Consider the following 16,558-nt stretch of genomic DNA (forward strand, 5'->3'; position numbering starts at 1 on the left):
CCTCGACCGGCAGGCGAAATCGAGAGAGAGAGAGAGAGAGAGAGAGAGAGAGAGAGAGAGAGAGAGAGAGAGAGAGAGAGAGAGAGAGAGAGAGAGAGAGAGAGAGAGAGAGAGAGAGAGAGAGGCTGCATAAGTGGAGACGGTGACCTTCCCTGTTAGAGCAAATGAGAAAGCACTCCCCACAATTTCTCGGCATTTTATTAGCCTACAGAAACGTGGCCTCACAAGTTTTTCAGTAGTTGCCTTTTTGCCGAAGGAAATCAATTTTGGAGGGTATTCCACGTGACTGCCCCGGAATGTAACAAACCACGGTAATTATTTTTTTCGATTGCATCAACACACTCCCGAATCAGTTTTGTTTTGTTGGAGATGTCTGTATTTAAAAGACGCGATAACAAACATAAGATTGTAGCATGCTTTCTACTTAAGTTCTTTATAGATTTGCTTTCTTTTAATTCACGGGCAACATTCATACTTGAAACAAAGCGACGCCTTAATTCTCACTGCCTCCTTTGCGGTTGTTTCTCCCGGCCTTTACAGACTGAACGAGACGCAGCAGCTTACGTTTGATCAATGCAAGCTAGAAATACTGCAGGAAAATGTAACGAAGCTGCCCTCAAGCTGCACCATCTGCAACATTGCTGTGATATGCGATGGTAAGTCGTGGTTTCGACTAAAACAGCACCATTTTAAGAAGTCCTTAAAATCTTTGGAAACATTGTCGAGGCTTGTTATAAGGATTGACTTAAGTTGAGTATCATGACATTTATTTAGGAATCACTTGCTCTTGTATACATGTAAAGGGTGTATATCGTACCGGCAGCCGCCATTTTAGCGCTGGCTGATATTGTGCCGGCAGCCGTCATTTTACGCGTCCCGGGCATTGTGCCGGCTCTATTGCATTATTGATTAATGTGTTCAAAAAACCAAAAAACTTGATATTTTTTAGGAGCTTTGTATTGTGCCGGCGGCCGGCAAAGTAGGCTGCGCGATATGTTACCTGCCCTGCGCCGCCACTGGCTGGGCGCGACCAGATTACCATCCTGCCAGAATTTTTCGCCGGAAGTCGGTATTTTGCTATCTCCGGCGCAGATGCATTTTTCCCGTGCATGCTTTATTCACTCATGTATTTTAAGCAAACATCTAACCTAACCAATCATAAGCTAACCGAACCCATAAAGGCAGGTACTGAAGTAGCCTTACCTAACCCAACCCACAAAGGCAGGTTTCGAATGAATTAATGAAATACTTTAGTTAGAATTGGGCCTGAGGCCCTCGGGCATTATCAGGAGATGAGGGACGGGGAGTCGAAAGTTTAAATGAAAGTCTTATGTCCCCATGGGCAAGACCTTTCTCTTGACCCAAGCGGTGACAGAGATTGGGGAATTTCTCTGTTTGAGGCGTTCTTTGGTAGGCAAACAACCTCATAATGTTTCTTCAGGCGTATCAGATACCGGTGCCCTTTCCCGCCCGTGCGGTACCGCTCAGTAAGGCGCTAGGCTGTCCGTAGGATTCGGGTCATGCGAGCGTCAGGGACCTCTGCGTCGACTGCGCTCGCGACAGCTAAAAAAATACGGAATGCGGCAGAAGAACTGGGCAGATCTGTATTGCTTAGTATTGAGTTTCTGAATAAATAAACACCGTAAAAACGGCGAATAAAATCACAAAAAACAAAGAGAATAAAAAAACTAAATTACGGATGAAGGTTGGATCGAACGAATGGCTTCGCGTTCAGAAACCACAGGCGCAACTACTGCACCCCGCTGACAATGGTCGACTTCTCGTCCAGCGGAGACAGACGCACCAGTCACAATGAAGTAAACCTGAACAATCAATCAGAAGACAGTGTAGGCAAAATATCCCCTCCGGCTAAAGTACCGGCTGCAGGCAATATATCCACTTCCATACATGTATGAGGAATGCTCAAGAGGTTTGCAGAAACAAATACGGGTAAGGACGGGACTGTCGCAGGAAAATAACAGCCTCATGTAAGGGTTGCTCAAAAAATACTTCACCCATTATCCCACGTACTTTTGCCCAAGCGTGGAATTTTTCCTCCAAACTATTCGCTACGAAAGTGTCGGGTAGCTTAAATGAGATGTTAGGTGCATTTCTCAGTTGCCATATGCTGCTAATCAGCTGCCATTTTAATTAAAGCATTTAATCCGTTCGACAGTTTTGTCATTGAAATTTAGCTAATTACCGGGAATTGTTAGAACTCCTCTTATGAACCATTACAGTGCTCCGACGTCGTGGCGCCAAATTTAACCTCGTGATGTTCTTTAACGGGAAAGCGTTACTTGGTTAGGTTGGCTCAGCGTACCAGAGTTTGCATTTGCAGATCACCATATGAGGCCGGCCAGAGGAAGGTACTGAATTCATAAGTGAATTCATTTAGGCAGCCTACGTGTTCGCTAGCGTGTACTGATCGCCGTATGGGTGTTTTCCTGTTTTAGCCTCATAGAAAAAAAAGACAAATACGCAGCCTTTTTTGACACCAGTGAATTGTTTTGGAGCAAAAGAGGGGCAAATTCGAAGCTGCAATAATGATTTATAATTATAAGGACACCTTTCGCGCTCCCGTCTCAAGGCTTTGCAGAAATATTGTGTAGGAGCTCTCAGTCTATCACGCTAAATCGTCCCGATGAGCCTTGTCACATTTTCTTCCGTTTCTTCGCAAACAACATTTCAGGCTCACTATAACCGGCTATTGCTTATAACACAAAACCCTTTTCAAAATTTTGTTTGATGTTTTTGGCATCCGCATAACTGAATGGGGAAGTTTTTGCTGATGAAGTAAATATTTTGTTTATTTATCGCAGCTGGATTCTACCATTCGAATGGTTCGACTTGCGGTGAGTATCAGCACGCTAGTATTGTGTCCTGGCAGCAAAATATATGTCACGGGGTATTTCACGGCACGCAATAATCAGTGAGCCATTCTCCTCGCAAAAACACACTAGCTACGTTAGGCAAACTAAGGGAAACGCATGCATGGCGGTTATTTTCCATGCGCCTGCCATAGTGCTTGTTCAATGTTCTTGGTCATTTTGCAAGTAATGCAAGTTAATACCTCTCGGTGCGGGTAGAACACCGGAAGCCTAGGTGAAGACATGTACATTCAGGGTCATTCCACCTTTCGGAAGCCGTACAAATGATGAAGGAAGATCAATAATGAAGCTTGCTTGCTGCAATTACGTCAATTGCACCTGAGGGCGCAGCAGGTGTGTTAGGTTAAATTCTGTCAACAATAGGTAAAACCCCGTCTTATTTCCCACAAAAAAAAAGCCAAAGGACTCCGCACGCCCCAGAACTGGCATCATTTTAGGACGTCGAAGTGTACTTAGGGAGGTCGAAGTAAAAACCACATAAATCATAGCTTCGCTTTTGCATAAACTGCTCAGTGTGAGTTGTGTGAAACCCGCCGCGGTGGCTCAGTGGCTAAGGCGTTGCGCTGCTGAGCACGAGGTCGCGGGTTCGATTCCCGGCCGCGGCGGCCGCTTTTCTGATGGAGGCGAAAAGCAAAAACGCCCGTGTGTACGAGATTTCGGCGCACGATAAAGATCTCCAGGTGGTCAAAATTAATCCGGAGCCCTCCACTACGGCGCGCCTCATCGTCTGCGTTGCGTCGGCGCGTTAAACCCTACAATCAATCAATGAGTTGTGTGGAATACAGCGCTCGGTGTGAAGACAAAAAGCGAGATCCTCGGGTCATCTGATTGTGCTCCTTTTGGGGGTAGAGAGAAGCATAACTAGAATGCTAGTCCTCAGTAACCTTTAAAAACATAATTTTGCACTGATCTGCCGGTACGGCGCAGCAGCCGCGTCACTCAGTTGTGCCATATACGTAATATGTGCACGTAAAAGCTAAATGACACGTATACGCGCCATTCAGTTTTTCTCTGAGGATCACGATTTCTGCAATACACAATCTCTTAAACATGAACAGCTTCATTTATTTACAACTCTTGCATATTGCTTGTGTGATATGAACCAAAAAAGTTGCAGTTAAATTGTATATATCTGCAGCCGCCACTATTTTTAAGGAGAAAAACAAATAAAAATTTCTGCTCCTCCAGTATGTGAAGATGGATGACCTGCGAAACTAGACACAGTCGATGGAGTGCACGAAACAAACCACGTTTGTAAATTGCGATTGAGCATACTTCCTATCATAGACGTTTAGCTGAATGAAACTAGGAAGCCCTCGAGCTTTATTCTAGCGAACAAACATGCGGCTGTCCGTTTTCCTCCAGCGTCGTAGGCATCTTACTGTCTGTGTAACACACTACCCAAACAGCTCGACCAGTGAAGACGTCAGACTTGTCGCATTCGGCTGTTTGGCGCCCACGTGTAAACATTCCGCCAGAACAGCGGAAATGTCGTCAGTGAGGGCATGAAACCTATTGCTTTGCGCGCACGCCCCCTTTCTCCGTTTACTCCACGCACGTGCGCGTATAAACCGCCAACCGCTTAAGTGCACCTGCTTAAACGTGAAAGACACCGACAAATAGCAGTTGGGAAAGAGGGGTCGGCGGTGGCGAAAAGAGGAATAAAAGCCGGGGGGGAGGGGGTATACATATTCTGCTGCGCAGTAATATTTACTAGGCGTGGTAGTGTAAGCATAAGCTTGGCAATTTAGGCTATGAATGGTAATACTTCCAGCATGCGGTAGTTCCTGTGTAGGTCACGCTGGACTTTTTGGTCGAGATGCTCCCGGTGGTACCACTTGGTAATACTAATCAGTGACCTTGGCGTACATCGTGCCGAGTTTCGCAAGTAATAATCATCGCCATCATTGTCACTGTCAACGCCAGATTGACGAAACAGCTAGTGCACAACTGTCGTGTCGCCTTCGACCACGTGGGCGAAGAAGCTGAAGAGGACTTCTATACAATCAGCTACGGCTTCGTACTTATCACGCAGGCGGAAGTACTCGTGGCACACTCTAACTACATTTTACCTGCCATGTCCCTGCTAGTCCAGCCAGTGCACCATCTATGCACTCGCCCCACACTACAGAGCCTGCACTCTAAACAGTGGCACTATAGTGCGGTCGCCCTCAAATGTATGAACGTTACATTTATACATCTTTTAAGTGCAGCAAGCAGAAAAAAACTTAGATATTGGTTTCTTCTGTGAATTAGTTTTTAAATGCGCATACTTCGGCATGTCACCCATAGTTACCGATAAGCTCTAGGTAGAAAGGGTTAAACAGGACTATTACTCGGCCGAAAGTGCTTTGAATAAAACATAGCAAATACAACATGCGATTGTCAGACACCACATTCACACCTTTTTTAATGCAGTTTTTGCAATGTGTGAGTACAGTTATGAGTATAAGTTATGAGTATAAGACTAAACAAAGACAACGAGGAACAGAATGTTTTCTGACGTTACTCTTAAACGTGCAGTTACAGTTGAGGAAAACTCGGGCGAAGTCGAGTACTGCTACTACGAGAACGGAACCAGTGCAAGAAATAGCGTGTTACGGTGCAAAGAAGAATCTGCGGAATTGATGGACGCTTCCAAACTGAACGGAACGGAGACCCTCGAGTACGTCAAGCGACTGGTGCGAACTGACCTGGAATTTTGGGTCGACTTGAAGAAGGAAGATGTCACGTGAGTACGCACTGCATTGCACGCTATATGGCTACCTCGTGAAGTTTTACCAAGTAAGGTACCCCGTTCCGGTTATCGAATTAGAGAAGCTTAGCAGGGATGGTTTGTTCACGCAAAAGATACCGGGTAATCTTGATCTAGCAGTGCAAGATTATTATTTGTAATGGGAAGTGGTCATTAAAGGTGATTTGACTATACGAAATTTACAATACTGGGCCATTGTGTTAAACCCTTCCTTCCCACGCTCTCAATGCATGTCAAATTGCCCCTAGCAGCAGCGGTTTACAAAAAAATAAATAAAATAAAACGCCTCGCGGGTTCGTCAGCTTGCAGCTACTGGACACATTTGATCTACTGGACACATTTAGCATTGCGGTGCGTGAAATTGTAGCTTATAGATTTCTCTTTCAAACGCACAACAGCAGTTACGTGAAAGGTGTAATTATTGACAGTTTGTTTGTCAAGGAAACAAAAAATGCAGGAAGAAGTATACACAAAACAGATAGGCGATTTTACTGAGCCTAAAAATTACTTTAGAAATTCTAAGATATACGAAATGTTCTACATTCCTAAGCTATGATTCAATATATGCATCGACGCTGTACCCCAAGTTCCGGTATGGGGGGCCCACCAACCTAACCGAGCGTAAATGCGCTGCTCCTATGCTCAGGTGCATTCGACACAGCCGTGCAGAAACCCAAAGTGGCTCTTGCTTGAAAATGGGAAAGGCCGTTAATTTAGACAGAGGGAAGTTTTGGCCCGTTACTAAGAAAATTTTGGATCAGAGGACCTGCTATCATTACCGCCAAAAGTTACGAATGCACCCCTACGAGTCTTTCCAATTGCGGCAATTCGCAGTAGTCTGTAGTAATAGAACGTGGGGTTCAACTCTTCATGTTGTAATCGTGTGCGTCTTTCGTTTCTACCAATTTGCTCCTTCCCAATTTTCTCTCACTCTGTTGTACATTTGCCGTGGGGAGGAGGAAACTCTTATTTATAGCCCAGGAATTAACTACCCTGATATCTATCTATGTACCCCTCACCCCTCTTACTCTGCAGCCCTTTTCAAACGAGCGCTTTGTGCACGTGGTTTTACTAAAAGCAATAGCTTAATTTGTGAGCTCTGGTAGAATGATTTTTTCCGTTGTTTTTGCAAGCACGCTAAAATTGGTAAACAAGCATTGCCGTTCTCTACATATTTCGACGCGCTTCCACTTGTGACATCTTATGTGGTGAAAGGCAAAAGGGAAATGGCGGAGCTGGTAGTCGTTTTCTGAAAGCAGCCGGGAGGCAACAGTCCAGAGCTAAAGTGAAATTATTTGGCTCCTCTCATTTCTTTTGTTTGTTTAATGCGAAGCATATCTTGGCATTCCCTGACCCGTTTTCTCGGCGTCGCGTTCGTGAAGCCCATTTTAGCTCCAGGGGCCCGACCTTTCAAAGTAGACTGCTTTTCCACCTACTTACACTGGTTGCAAGCTTTTCACACGTCAACGAAGTTTAGCGCAAAGGAAAGCTTGGCGACATGACAAATTAGGCTTACTAAGTACACAACCAGAAATCTTAATGCCAGCATTCGAATTGGTTTTTACAAGCGAAAATTAAAACCACCACACCTAGGTGGGAAAAATATAGAAAAGGACACCGAGGGAGGCGAAACAGCTGTAAAGTAAAATATTTAAAGGAGCAGAATATGGTCCGCTCTACTGCGTTGCTATTCTCGGATACGAAGCTTAAAATTCTGGTTTACACCTTAAAATGTTGGACGACGCTGGTTGAATAACAGGGAAAGCCATGGAATGCCAGTACTAGTAAGTCTCGGAACCGAAGCTCGGGTTATTGTCGGGCCTATATCATGCGCTGAGCACTTCACTCAAGTCCTTCTGATTAATATGCTGGATACACTGTAAACGCCGCTGTTGTGCGATACAATTCTTACAGCAATGCTTTTCTTTGTGCACGCTCTGCTCTGTGCTTAGTGAGCTGTCAAAAAAGCGGGCATAAAAAGAGGCAGCGGTCGAAAGCAGCACCCGCTCTCCAAGCAGCAAGCTGTGAACGCGCCTCTACTGAAAACATATTGCACGAAAGCCAACTTTCTCTGATGATGGTAATGATCGTAATTGACGCGAATAAAAAATAAAACGCTTCCGGTGGTCGCAATCGAAGCTGGGCTGCCTGTGTTATGAAGCCGACGGCTATCCGGCTGCGCTATTCCGGCATTGTTTTATGGTCGAAGCAGTTTGGATTTGGAGAGGGTTGCATGGACATACCAAATTAGGGCGAGAATGCACCCCTCCTTCTAACGACGACGATGGTTAAATAACAGGGAAAAACCATGGAATGCGAGTACTAGTAAAGCACTAGAGAGCGCAATCCCCGCGCAGTAAACCGTTCTGTTAAGGTTAAGAAACAGGTGCTTGCTTCTGTGTTGGTGGCTTTGGTGTTGGGCTATGTTGTTCTTGTTTTGATAGAAGGGCAGTTGATTTTTTTATTGCCCGGGGCGCCTTGAGACAAGATTGCTACGGTAAAAAGGTAAATTTGCATGACGTAGGATAGCCTCCTGGCAACTTATTTTTCAATTTTCCCGCTCAAGGGAACACCACTGTGTGGGTGAGCTTTGCCCTATTCCGTGTGAATGTGCACTTACGCCCACTTTGACGACCTGTCCACACGAGCCGCGCAGCCGCAGTCGCAGTGACGTGGGCAAAGATGCCGCTACCAATAAACGATTTGTTTTTTTTTTTTTCGCAGTGGTTTCAGTCTCCTTGTTTCGCTCTTTCTGTCGTGTGTACTATCTTGTACTTCCCTGTGCGTTTTCATTCGTATAGTGCAAGGAAACCTCGACGCAAGTGTAAGCTGTCGAAAAAAAATCGCACTGGTTTATTTCATCGAGATGAGATAAGTCAGGCCCTTCTGTACAGCGTACCGCCGTCTACCGGTCCACTGTGAACACTCCTGCTATTCTGGGAAGAAACTGCTAGAACATGTTCGCCATGCGACCTCGTAGGCTAGAGGTAGAGTCATGGTTTCTGACACCAACGGCCTGGGTTCAAGCGTCAGTGTTTATAACAATAGTTTCTCTTTTTTATTTGGCAAAGTACTTTCTTAGATTTATTCTACATTGTTTTCGTACATAAAGGTGGTTTGGTATCCTCTAGGTCGGTTTAGGTGCGGGCAACAGTCCATTACCACGTTTCAGGGTTGTACCTGAAATTTCAGGGTTGTACCTACATGGGAACGGTGTATCGCTATACTAACACGGTTTGTCAAACGAGACTAAATATCATTCACAGCAGGAATCTTTCGATTATTGAGTAAATACACGTCCTGTGTCCTGTGAGCAGCCCTTGAAAGGATCTCTTCTAAATTTTTTTTTCGGCAGAGAGCTGAGCGGTGTGCTAGCGTTTGATCCGGAGGAAATTGACTGGAACACATCATGCATCACAGTGTGGTTTGGTCGGGACGTACCATGGTTCTTCAGACGAAACTGCGATGAATCTTACCCAGTCATCTGCCAGGACGGCCCAACTTTCGGCGGTAAGTTGCCACCCACCGATTCGCGCATTCAGTATCAATGTGTGTGAAAGAGACTTAGCTTGAACGCTGTACGCTTTGGGATTCTTTTCTCCAATCTTGAAGGTGCTTCGTGGAGTTGCAGTTTTCTCGTGTACTGCTTTGGTGACACAAGAAATACAGAGTTTTTGGAACTGTAATTTACGACGGACATAATGCTTTTAGAACAAAAATGCATAAAACATGAAAACCCAACCGACATTTCAAGAAATTTTTAATTGCAAATCCTTTGACTACTTCGCACGGCTTGTTCAATGCACAAAGAGTCACAATGTTTAATTCAAAGGAAAAACCCTGAAGTAATCAAATAAACCAGTAATGGTGAAACACTCGAGACTGTTCGTTTCAATATACAAATAAAACTCTAGAGACACATGTTCTGCGCTTTCTCTGGAAAAGAAGCAAGCTTGCAGAATCATATAGCTGTGTAAGGTATGGCTGAATTGTGGGCTCGTTTGCAGAGTGCCGTGAACATAATGATTAGTAACCCTCACAATATTCCTGTGATGCGCCAGCAAGTTTGTCCTTATGAATGCTGAAAAATACTTTCAATTGGAGCTTGATATAAATAAATATATTGGTAGATATCGGCTGAATAAATCAGTGCCGCCGCCATTGGTCGGCGTGACTCAGCGGAAATGGCGTCTTATCACTACTGTGATAGTCAGGTAACCAATTCCAGGAGCCGACTGTTTTCTTACATTTTTGCTGTCACTGTTTATTTAATATCCTGTATGCAAAGCAGTTTCTTTGTACAGCTTTAGTAGTTGTAGAGGAGTTGTGCCGCGGTCAAATTGTGTTACCATTGCGGTTGCCTGAAGAGCGTCAACGATGTTTGGCGCTAGTTTGAGCCTAAATACCTGTGCTACATGAAAAAAAGTACCACACAAAGCATAACTGCTTTGGATATTTTGTAAACCCATTACACCGAACTAATAAGAATTGTTTTTTAAGAAGCACTGTTAGTTTGTTAGAGCTCAATAAAACCCTGAGAGAATTCCGGGAAAGAAACTTATACTATAGCTTTTTTTGGGAGCACAAGCAGTTGTTGTTTAGGTCCACTTGTTCTAATTCCTGGATGTATTTATATTCCAGAATACGACCAACTATACAGAAAGCATGATGACTGTGGTAAGCGAGTTTATATTTGCTGGACGTATTGGTTTGCAGGCGTGGTGGCTTTAAAGGGACCCTGCAACACTTTCGATAAACACTTTCACTCTTTCTTTCGCATCTGGAAGCACTGTGAAAGCTACAGCTATCGCTAGCACGGATCGGAACGGCGTGATTTGCTCGTCGCACCAGATACGCCTTCCGTTTCTGCGTTGTTTTTGTGGCGTGATTTTTAAAGTTGCTATCGAAAAGCGTGCATTGCTGCAACTGAAGGAAAACCGGCCAACAGCCGCTACAGACCTCAGGGACGTAATTCGGGCCGTCGTAGAACGTCGAGCCCGGGAAAGAAAGAAAAATCTTTTGAGCCAGCTTCCAAGTTATCTGACGGGCATAAAGCAGTAATGTTTTGCTGTGGTACTCTGTGACCCCCTAACCTAAGTTTGGGTGTGTTGGGTGACTACCTTCTGCAAGCATTTAAGATTTGAAAGAAAGTTGAAAAAAGTGTTGCAAGGTCCTTTTAGAGGTTGTAACAGAGAATGCAGCGCTAATCTTTGTCCAGTTTGTGCAGAACAATCGTCTAACGGCAGTTTAGGTGCACTAATACAACTTTACTTTTAATTTTTGAAATGGCACCATGTCTTGATGCTTTTAAAAAGTACATTTGCAAAAAAAAAACGGATGAAGACAAATAGGAATTTTGTTCCCCATAAACAAGACGTTTTCTTGCCACCCAGAATTTTTTATTGCCAAGAATCGCTGTCGGGTTTCGATTAAAGGGATCAATTTGGAATGACCCGTTACCCGTTGATGTGGGATGTGTTTGAGGGAGCAGAAGAAAAAAACGTACGGTCACTAGTTTGACTTCATGGCACAAGACTGTGCTGCACAGAAACAAGGGGCATCACACGTCAGACACGGTAAAACCTAACGAAGCACATCGCCTTTGGCTGTCGGATCTATTGCTTGAATTCACTGGCGAGGCGCTCATGCAGGCAACCGTGTGAGTGCGGCGTCACTGGTTACGTCGGGCTCCTCGGGATGGTGGTACTTGTCCGTGCTAAGCACATTACTGTGTTGCACGTTAACAAACTCTACCTCACCAAACGCAAAGTATTGCCTCAAGTACAATGTGAGTAAGGTTAATAACATCTATGTTGACACCACCGTTGAGAATTGGGTTGAATGAAGCACGAGCAGACGACGCACACCGGTGTTTTTTTTTCTTCGGCATGCGAAGCAGTGGCCCAAGCCGCGCAGTGTCTCCGTGGCGCATCGGCCATGTCAGTGTGGCCGTTTCCAGTGTTGCCAAGCGAAGAAATTGACAGCTAAACTGTTCAACGAATACCACCTATTCTTGCGAAAGAGGCCGGGGTTTTTGCTCAGGAAGTTGTGCTGATAGTCACTCCAAATCACACGCAGCATCATATGAGTGCATTTCACATGGTGCGGTTTACTCAACAAATTGGGTTTCTGGGGCTCAAGCAAAACGTAGTAGAAATTTTATTTTATTAGGTTTTTTATTTCTCACATCTCTGCTCACCTACACCATATGCCAATATTTTGCCGGAAGTGTGCGTAGTTTCCATTTACCTAATTCAGAAATGTTTTCAAGTACCTATTCCATTGCCCGCGCCACTAGTCGTAAAGCAATCTTTATGTTTATGTATAGTTTATGTTCACTCAAGTGTTGTAATTGAGGTGCTTTTTGCAAATTATACCGTCTTCATAAGTGGAAGTTGTAAATGCCTCTCTTCTTTCTCTGGCCAACCTCTCATGCTCCCCCCCGTCTCACTCCTCCCGGTGGATATTTGGTCGAATCAACTCGAATTTATAGCGTTTTACTGCTTGCGCGCCATCGACTGGAGCCGTTTGTTACTATTTGACTTTTTTTTAATGCCGCCACAAGGTCTAAAGTAGGGCGCGAGCGCTTTTTTGGTAGTTTTGGGTCAAAACATGCTTTCCACGTGCATTTTCATTTGCTGTCACAAAAACCAAGCACACATGTGTATTTTTTGCGCAAGCGCTTTGGCGGCCACTAAGTGGTTTCGCGGTGGCGATGGCGGGGAGTCGTAACTGAGAGAGTGAAGGCAGAAAGAAAGTGGCGGAGAAAAGAGTGGTGAAAGGGTGAGGGGAGGGCAGTATGTTGAGACAGCGTGAGACGCTGTTCGGAGCTTGTGGCCAAGGTGTGAGGGGGAGAACGGCACACCCTGCTATGGCGTCATCTCTCTGACGTCTTCCCCTGCCACGTAGAGTTTCTTAATAAGTATACTAGAGAGGAAACTGCACCTGGGAATCTATGTCGTCGAGGGGGGGGGGGGGGGGGAGAGATTCCGCTTCTGGCTTGGGCTTGGCATGACACTTGGATTCTTTGGGTTTTTTGGGTTTGCTTTCTTTACTGTGGCTTAGCACGTATACGAGCTAGCCAAAATGCGCCCTGTTATGTGGTAGCCGTGAGCCGTGGTAACTGCGTGCTTAGTGAAAGAACAGGCAGTGCGTGATCGTACCGAACTTTGGTCATGCCGGAGTCGAAGGAACGTATGACTGAACGGGTAATATGCCACCGCGAAAGTTTTAGCTGAGGAAAAAACAAGAAACCAAATGACCAGATACGAGAGATACGGGCACCTACGGCTCTCCATATCTTGTCTTCGCTTAGGAATGTTGAAGGACAAGTTTTCCTTTTTCTTCAAGTATGAACCAACTCGCTCAGCAACAATTTTTGTTAAACTGTAGCTGACATTCGGTGCACCGGCTCACCACGAAGGCGACGTTTTCATAGGCATGCTCAAAAACATTTCAATGCTTTTAAAACAACCTATACTATTCGAAATAATGGCCAAATTAATAAACTGAGTCTCTAATGAGCTTTTCCCAAAATATTAACACTGTTGTTAACTACCAGCTTAACCTGGAGAATAGTAGGCACAGCCGTTCCGGCAAAAATACGCTTGACTTCCTTTTTCTTAGCTCTAAAACCGTCTGTTTGATTTTCCACCTCAATAACAACACACCATTATTTGCGTATTTGTGGATCTGTGCTCGAATATACGGCTACTAAAACGTTTAAATCCAAGCCAATGATGAAACTAAGGTGAGCGCATGATGTAATGGAGGACCATGACGACACAGGCGACCCTGATGTGAGCCGCATAGACACTAGCGCCAGATTCTGCTCTAATGTATATAGTAAGAAACTCTTCGCCCCGCCAGACGCTACTCCTCCGTGCGTGGCTTATTTCGAACCACGTGACATTTGCGCAGCAGGTTCAAACCCGATTTGCAACAATACGCTCGCCGGCGGAGACGATGCACTGCGGGATAACATGAGAGAAGCGCGCGCGGGCGTGCGTTCGATGATCACGCGATCACTTCCTAAGACGCAGCAGATATGCGCCGGGACGGGGAAGACTTCAGTTCGCGTTGGGCACAAGTTTCGCATTAGAAACTATAGTAATTGTCAGCCATTTTTAATTAAAAGAACACTGCAAATAGCCCCTATATATTAGCGTTTTTCTTCGAATGTGCCGAATGGTTGCTTTTTGCGGAACAATCATGGCAAGTCTGAAATATGTGTTCTAGATTTAGTGGTGTGGAGAACCTTTGGCATATAAACTTCTTCATCAAGAATTCATCCGAGCCTTTGGGTCGGTGATTGAATTGGAGGACAGACAGACAGAGAGACAGACAGACAGACAGACAGACAGACAGACAGACAGACAGACAGACAGACAGACAGACAGACAGACAGACAGACCAAAATTGTCCTGGTTAAAGGGGTCATGCCGACAAAACACAAGTTTGGTTCATTCGAAAGATTGCTTCGTTAGAATCATACTGACACCACTATTAACGTAAGCTTCGCTCAAATAAGCTACATAACTAGGAACGAAGGGAATGACCATGCGACCCACTAGGTAATTCCCAGCAGCAGAACCTATGATGTCATATGTGACAGCTCTGCGATTGCCTGAGGCCGGCAAAAGCAAGCGGAAATTTGCAGGGCTTGCCGAAGGAGCTAATTGCGCTTACATTTAGGTCACATTGTTTTTATAGCAGTAAGAATGGTGTGGGAAACAGTGGAAAATACGAAAGTACACGTGAACATAGAAGTACCGGTGAGTACTGCTGTTGGTACTGCGCGCATCATGCTGTTTTAGCTGCGCAGCACTGCGGCACTTTGCGGTTTCCTGAGACGACACTGGCCGGTTTGAGTAAGCGACGGTGTCTTACGTGAATATATTTGTCGAGTGAACATCATGTTTCATGAAACAATTATTTTGTGAACAAGCCCGGTAGAAATACGGTGAAAAACAGACAGACCACAATACCGCCGTGGTATGGTGGCGCCATCTAGGTTGACTAAAAGTAAACAAGGCTTCCCAGCATATATGACATCATTGCAGACGACACGAAAACACACGATTACGCGGGAGAATCAAACTTTTAGCTTGAATTGATTCATTTGTCAGTGAATAAAGCATAAAGCATTGGTTGCACCCGGACAAGCAAAGGACGCACCACAAAACACGAAATCTTTCGAATAAAACAAGCTTCTATTTTGTCTTTAAGTAACATAAGAAGGTCTATCGTCTTCCAAAATATCCCGTATTAGCTTGTTAAGATTCGCCCTGGTACCCTTTTGTTTAAATTATGGAATGCGCTGCTAATGAATGCAGCTGTGGGTGTGAGAAATACCTGGGCAGCACTCATTGGGGGGGGGGGGGCACTAATAAGTGTGGTGTTGGAGGATGTGCTAGACAGCTTGCTTTCGTAAGATATTTCGCATGCCTGATATAAAACGTGGGAAATCCTTTCATACACATTTATTGCAGGTACAAATTTTAAATCGCTCACTTTTAACAATAATTCCGTTGTAATTGACTCGTTCCACCCATCCGACTCTGCCGGTCGTAAATATTCCATATCAGCATGCTATCTACTTGCTGATAAGTAAAAAATACATGTGGTATTAAAAATTATCAAGAACTGCGGTTAGGCGCTCTTTTCCTTTACTGAAGAAAGTTTCTCTGTGTAATCTGGTTTGTTAAAACACACGCAACGCCACTGTATTTGACTCACAGTTGTATTGCATTCACTTGTGATGTTTGTTTTAGTCTACCACCAGTCGAACTCCTGGATGTTCAGTTACTGCATTCCCGAGGACCGCAAGTTCGGTTTGACGGCTGCTTCGGAGTTCTGCAGCTACCAAAACATGGCACTTCTGCGTGGCAGCACACTTCGGGAACTTTACTACGTGTACGCCAATACCCACCCACCTCACCAGCACGACATCTATCGATTTCGCATTTGGGACTCAGGATTTCTGGAAGGACCGTAAGGATGCTCCCCCATTTTTTCTGTAACAACTAGAACTAATGGCCATGTTTTTTGTTTCGCATAGTATATTGAGGAAGATGCTACATTGTAACATCTTCGAGATGCTCACAAAACTAACGACTCATCGAGAGAAATTTATCCGCCTAATTTTGTGGCAGCACCTTCAGATAAAATTGATAGCATCGATCTGTTTTCTGATTCATCACTAGGCAGAATTTCTCGAGACGGTTCGCGTGGTATTAACCAAAAAGGTCACCTCTTTTAATGGTATGCCTGGTTGTTGCTGATTAATTTCTGATTTCTGATTAATGCCTAGTATTCTTTGCCGAGTATTCCACAGCCAGGACCGTGTAACACCCTGCATTTGCACAAAAAGGAATGACTGGCGGAAGTATGACATTTAATCGTTATGGTAGCGTAAATGGAGATAATTGGTCGACCGGACTTTTGATCAACCAAAACATAAAAATAAAAAAAAATTATTTTTACGAAGATGAACACACCAAATCAAAACTATGCACATTGTACACCTCCTCGAAAAAACAGACTAAACTCAAAACCCTGGAAAAGGATATTGGAAATACGAATAAACACACCGAAAATGAGCAAACCATGTAACGCCATGCATTTCCACGAAAATGCCGAATAGGCGGAAGTAACACGTTTAAACGTCCTAATAGCGTAAATGGAGATAATTGGTCGAACAGAATTTTGAAGAATCAAGTTAAGAAAAATACAATAATAAAAATCTTGCAGAATTCATCTCACGAGATCAAAAATACGCATCTCATACATCTCTTTCAAAAACCAGGAAATATACGAAAAAAAAGCCAGGAAAAGAACGTTTGAAAATTTTAATAAACCATAGTTAAGATGAGCAAACCGTGGAACGCCTTGCATTAGTGCAAAAAATCCA

At 44.4% G+C, this 16,558-nt stretch overlaps 1 protein-coding gene across 4 annotated transcripts in view; it reads left to right on the forward strand.

Moving 5' to 3' along the window:
- The window catches only part of LOC144170480 (uncharacterized), a 99,075-nt gene that overhangs the window by 32,453 nt on the left and 50,064 nt on the right, over positions 1-16,558 (forward strand). For all 4 annotated transcript variants that reach the window (XM_077700314.1, XM_077700312.1, XM_077700313.1 and 1 more), the window contains exons 4-9: positions 541-656; positions 2,823-2,855; positions 5,415-5,622; positions 9,002-9,156; positions 10,288-10,323; positions 15,420-15,639. In XM_077700314.1, the coding sequence (XP_077556440.1) occupies positions 541-656; positions 2,823-2,855; positions 5,415-5,622; positions 9,002-9,156; positions 10,288-10,323; positions 15,420-15,639 (768 nt within the window). The remainder of the gene's footprint in view (positions 1-540; positions 657-2,822; positions 2,856-5,414; positions 5,623-9,001; positions 9,157-10,287; positions 10,324-15,419; positions 15,640-16,558) is intronic.

Source organism: Haemaphysalis longicornis, unplaced genomic scaffold, assembly GCF_048455015.1.
Source record: "Haemaphysalis longicornis isolate Haplotype H1 unplaced genomic scaffold, Haemaphysalis longicornis Haplotype H1 scaffold_2, whole genome shotgun sequence".
Taxonomy (NCBI): Eukaryota; Metazoa; Arthropoda; class Arachnida; order Ixodida; family Ixodidae; genus Haemaphysalis; species Haemaphysalis longicornis.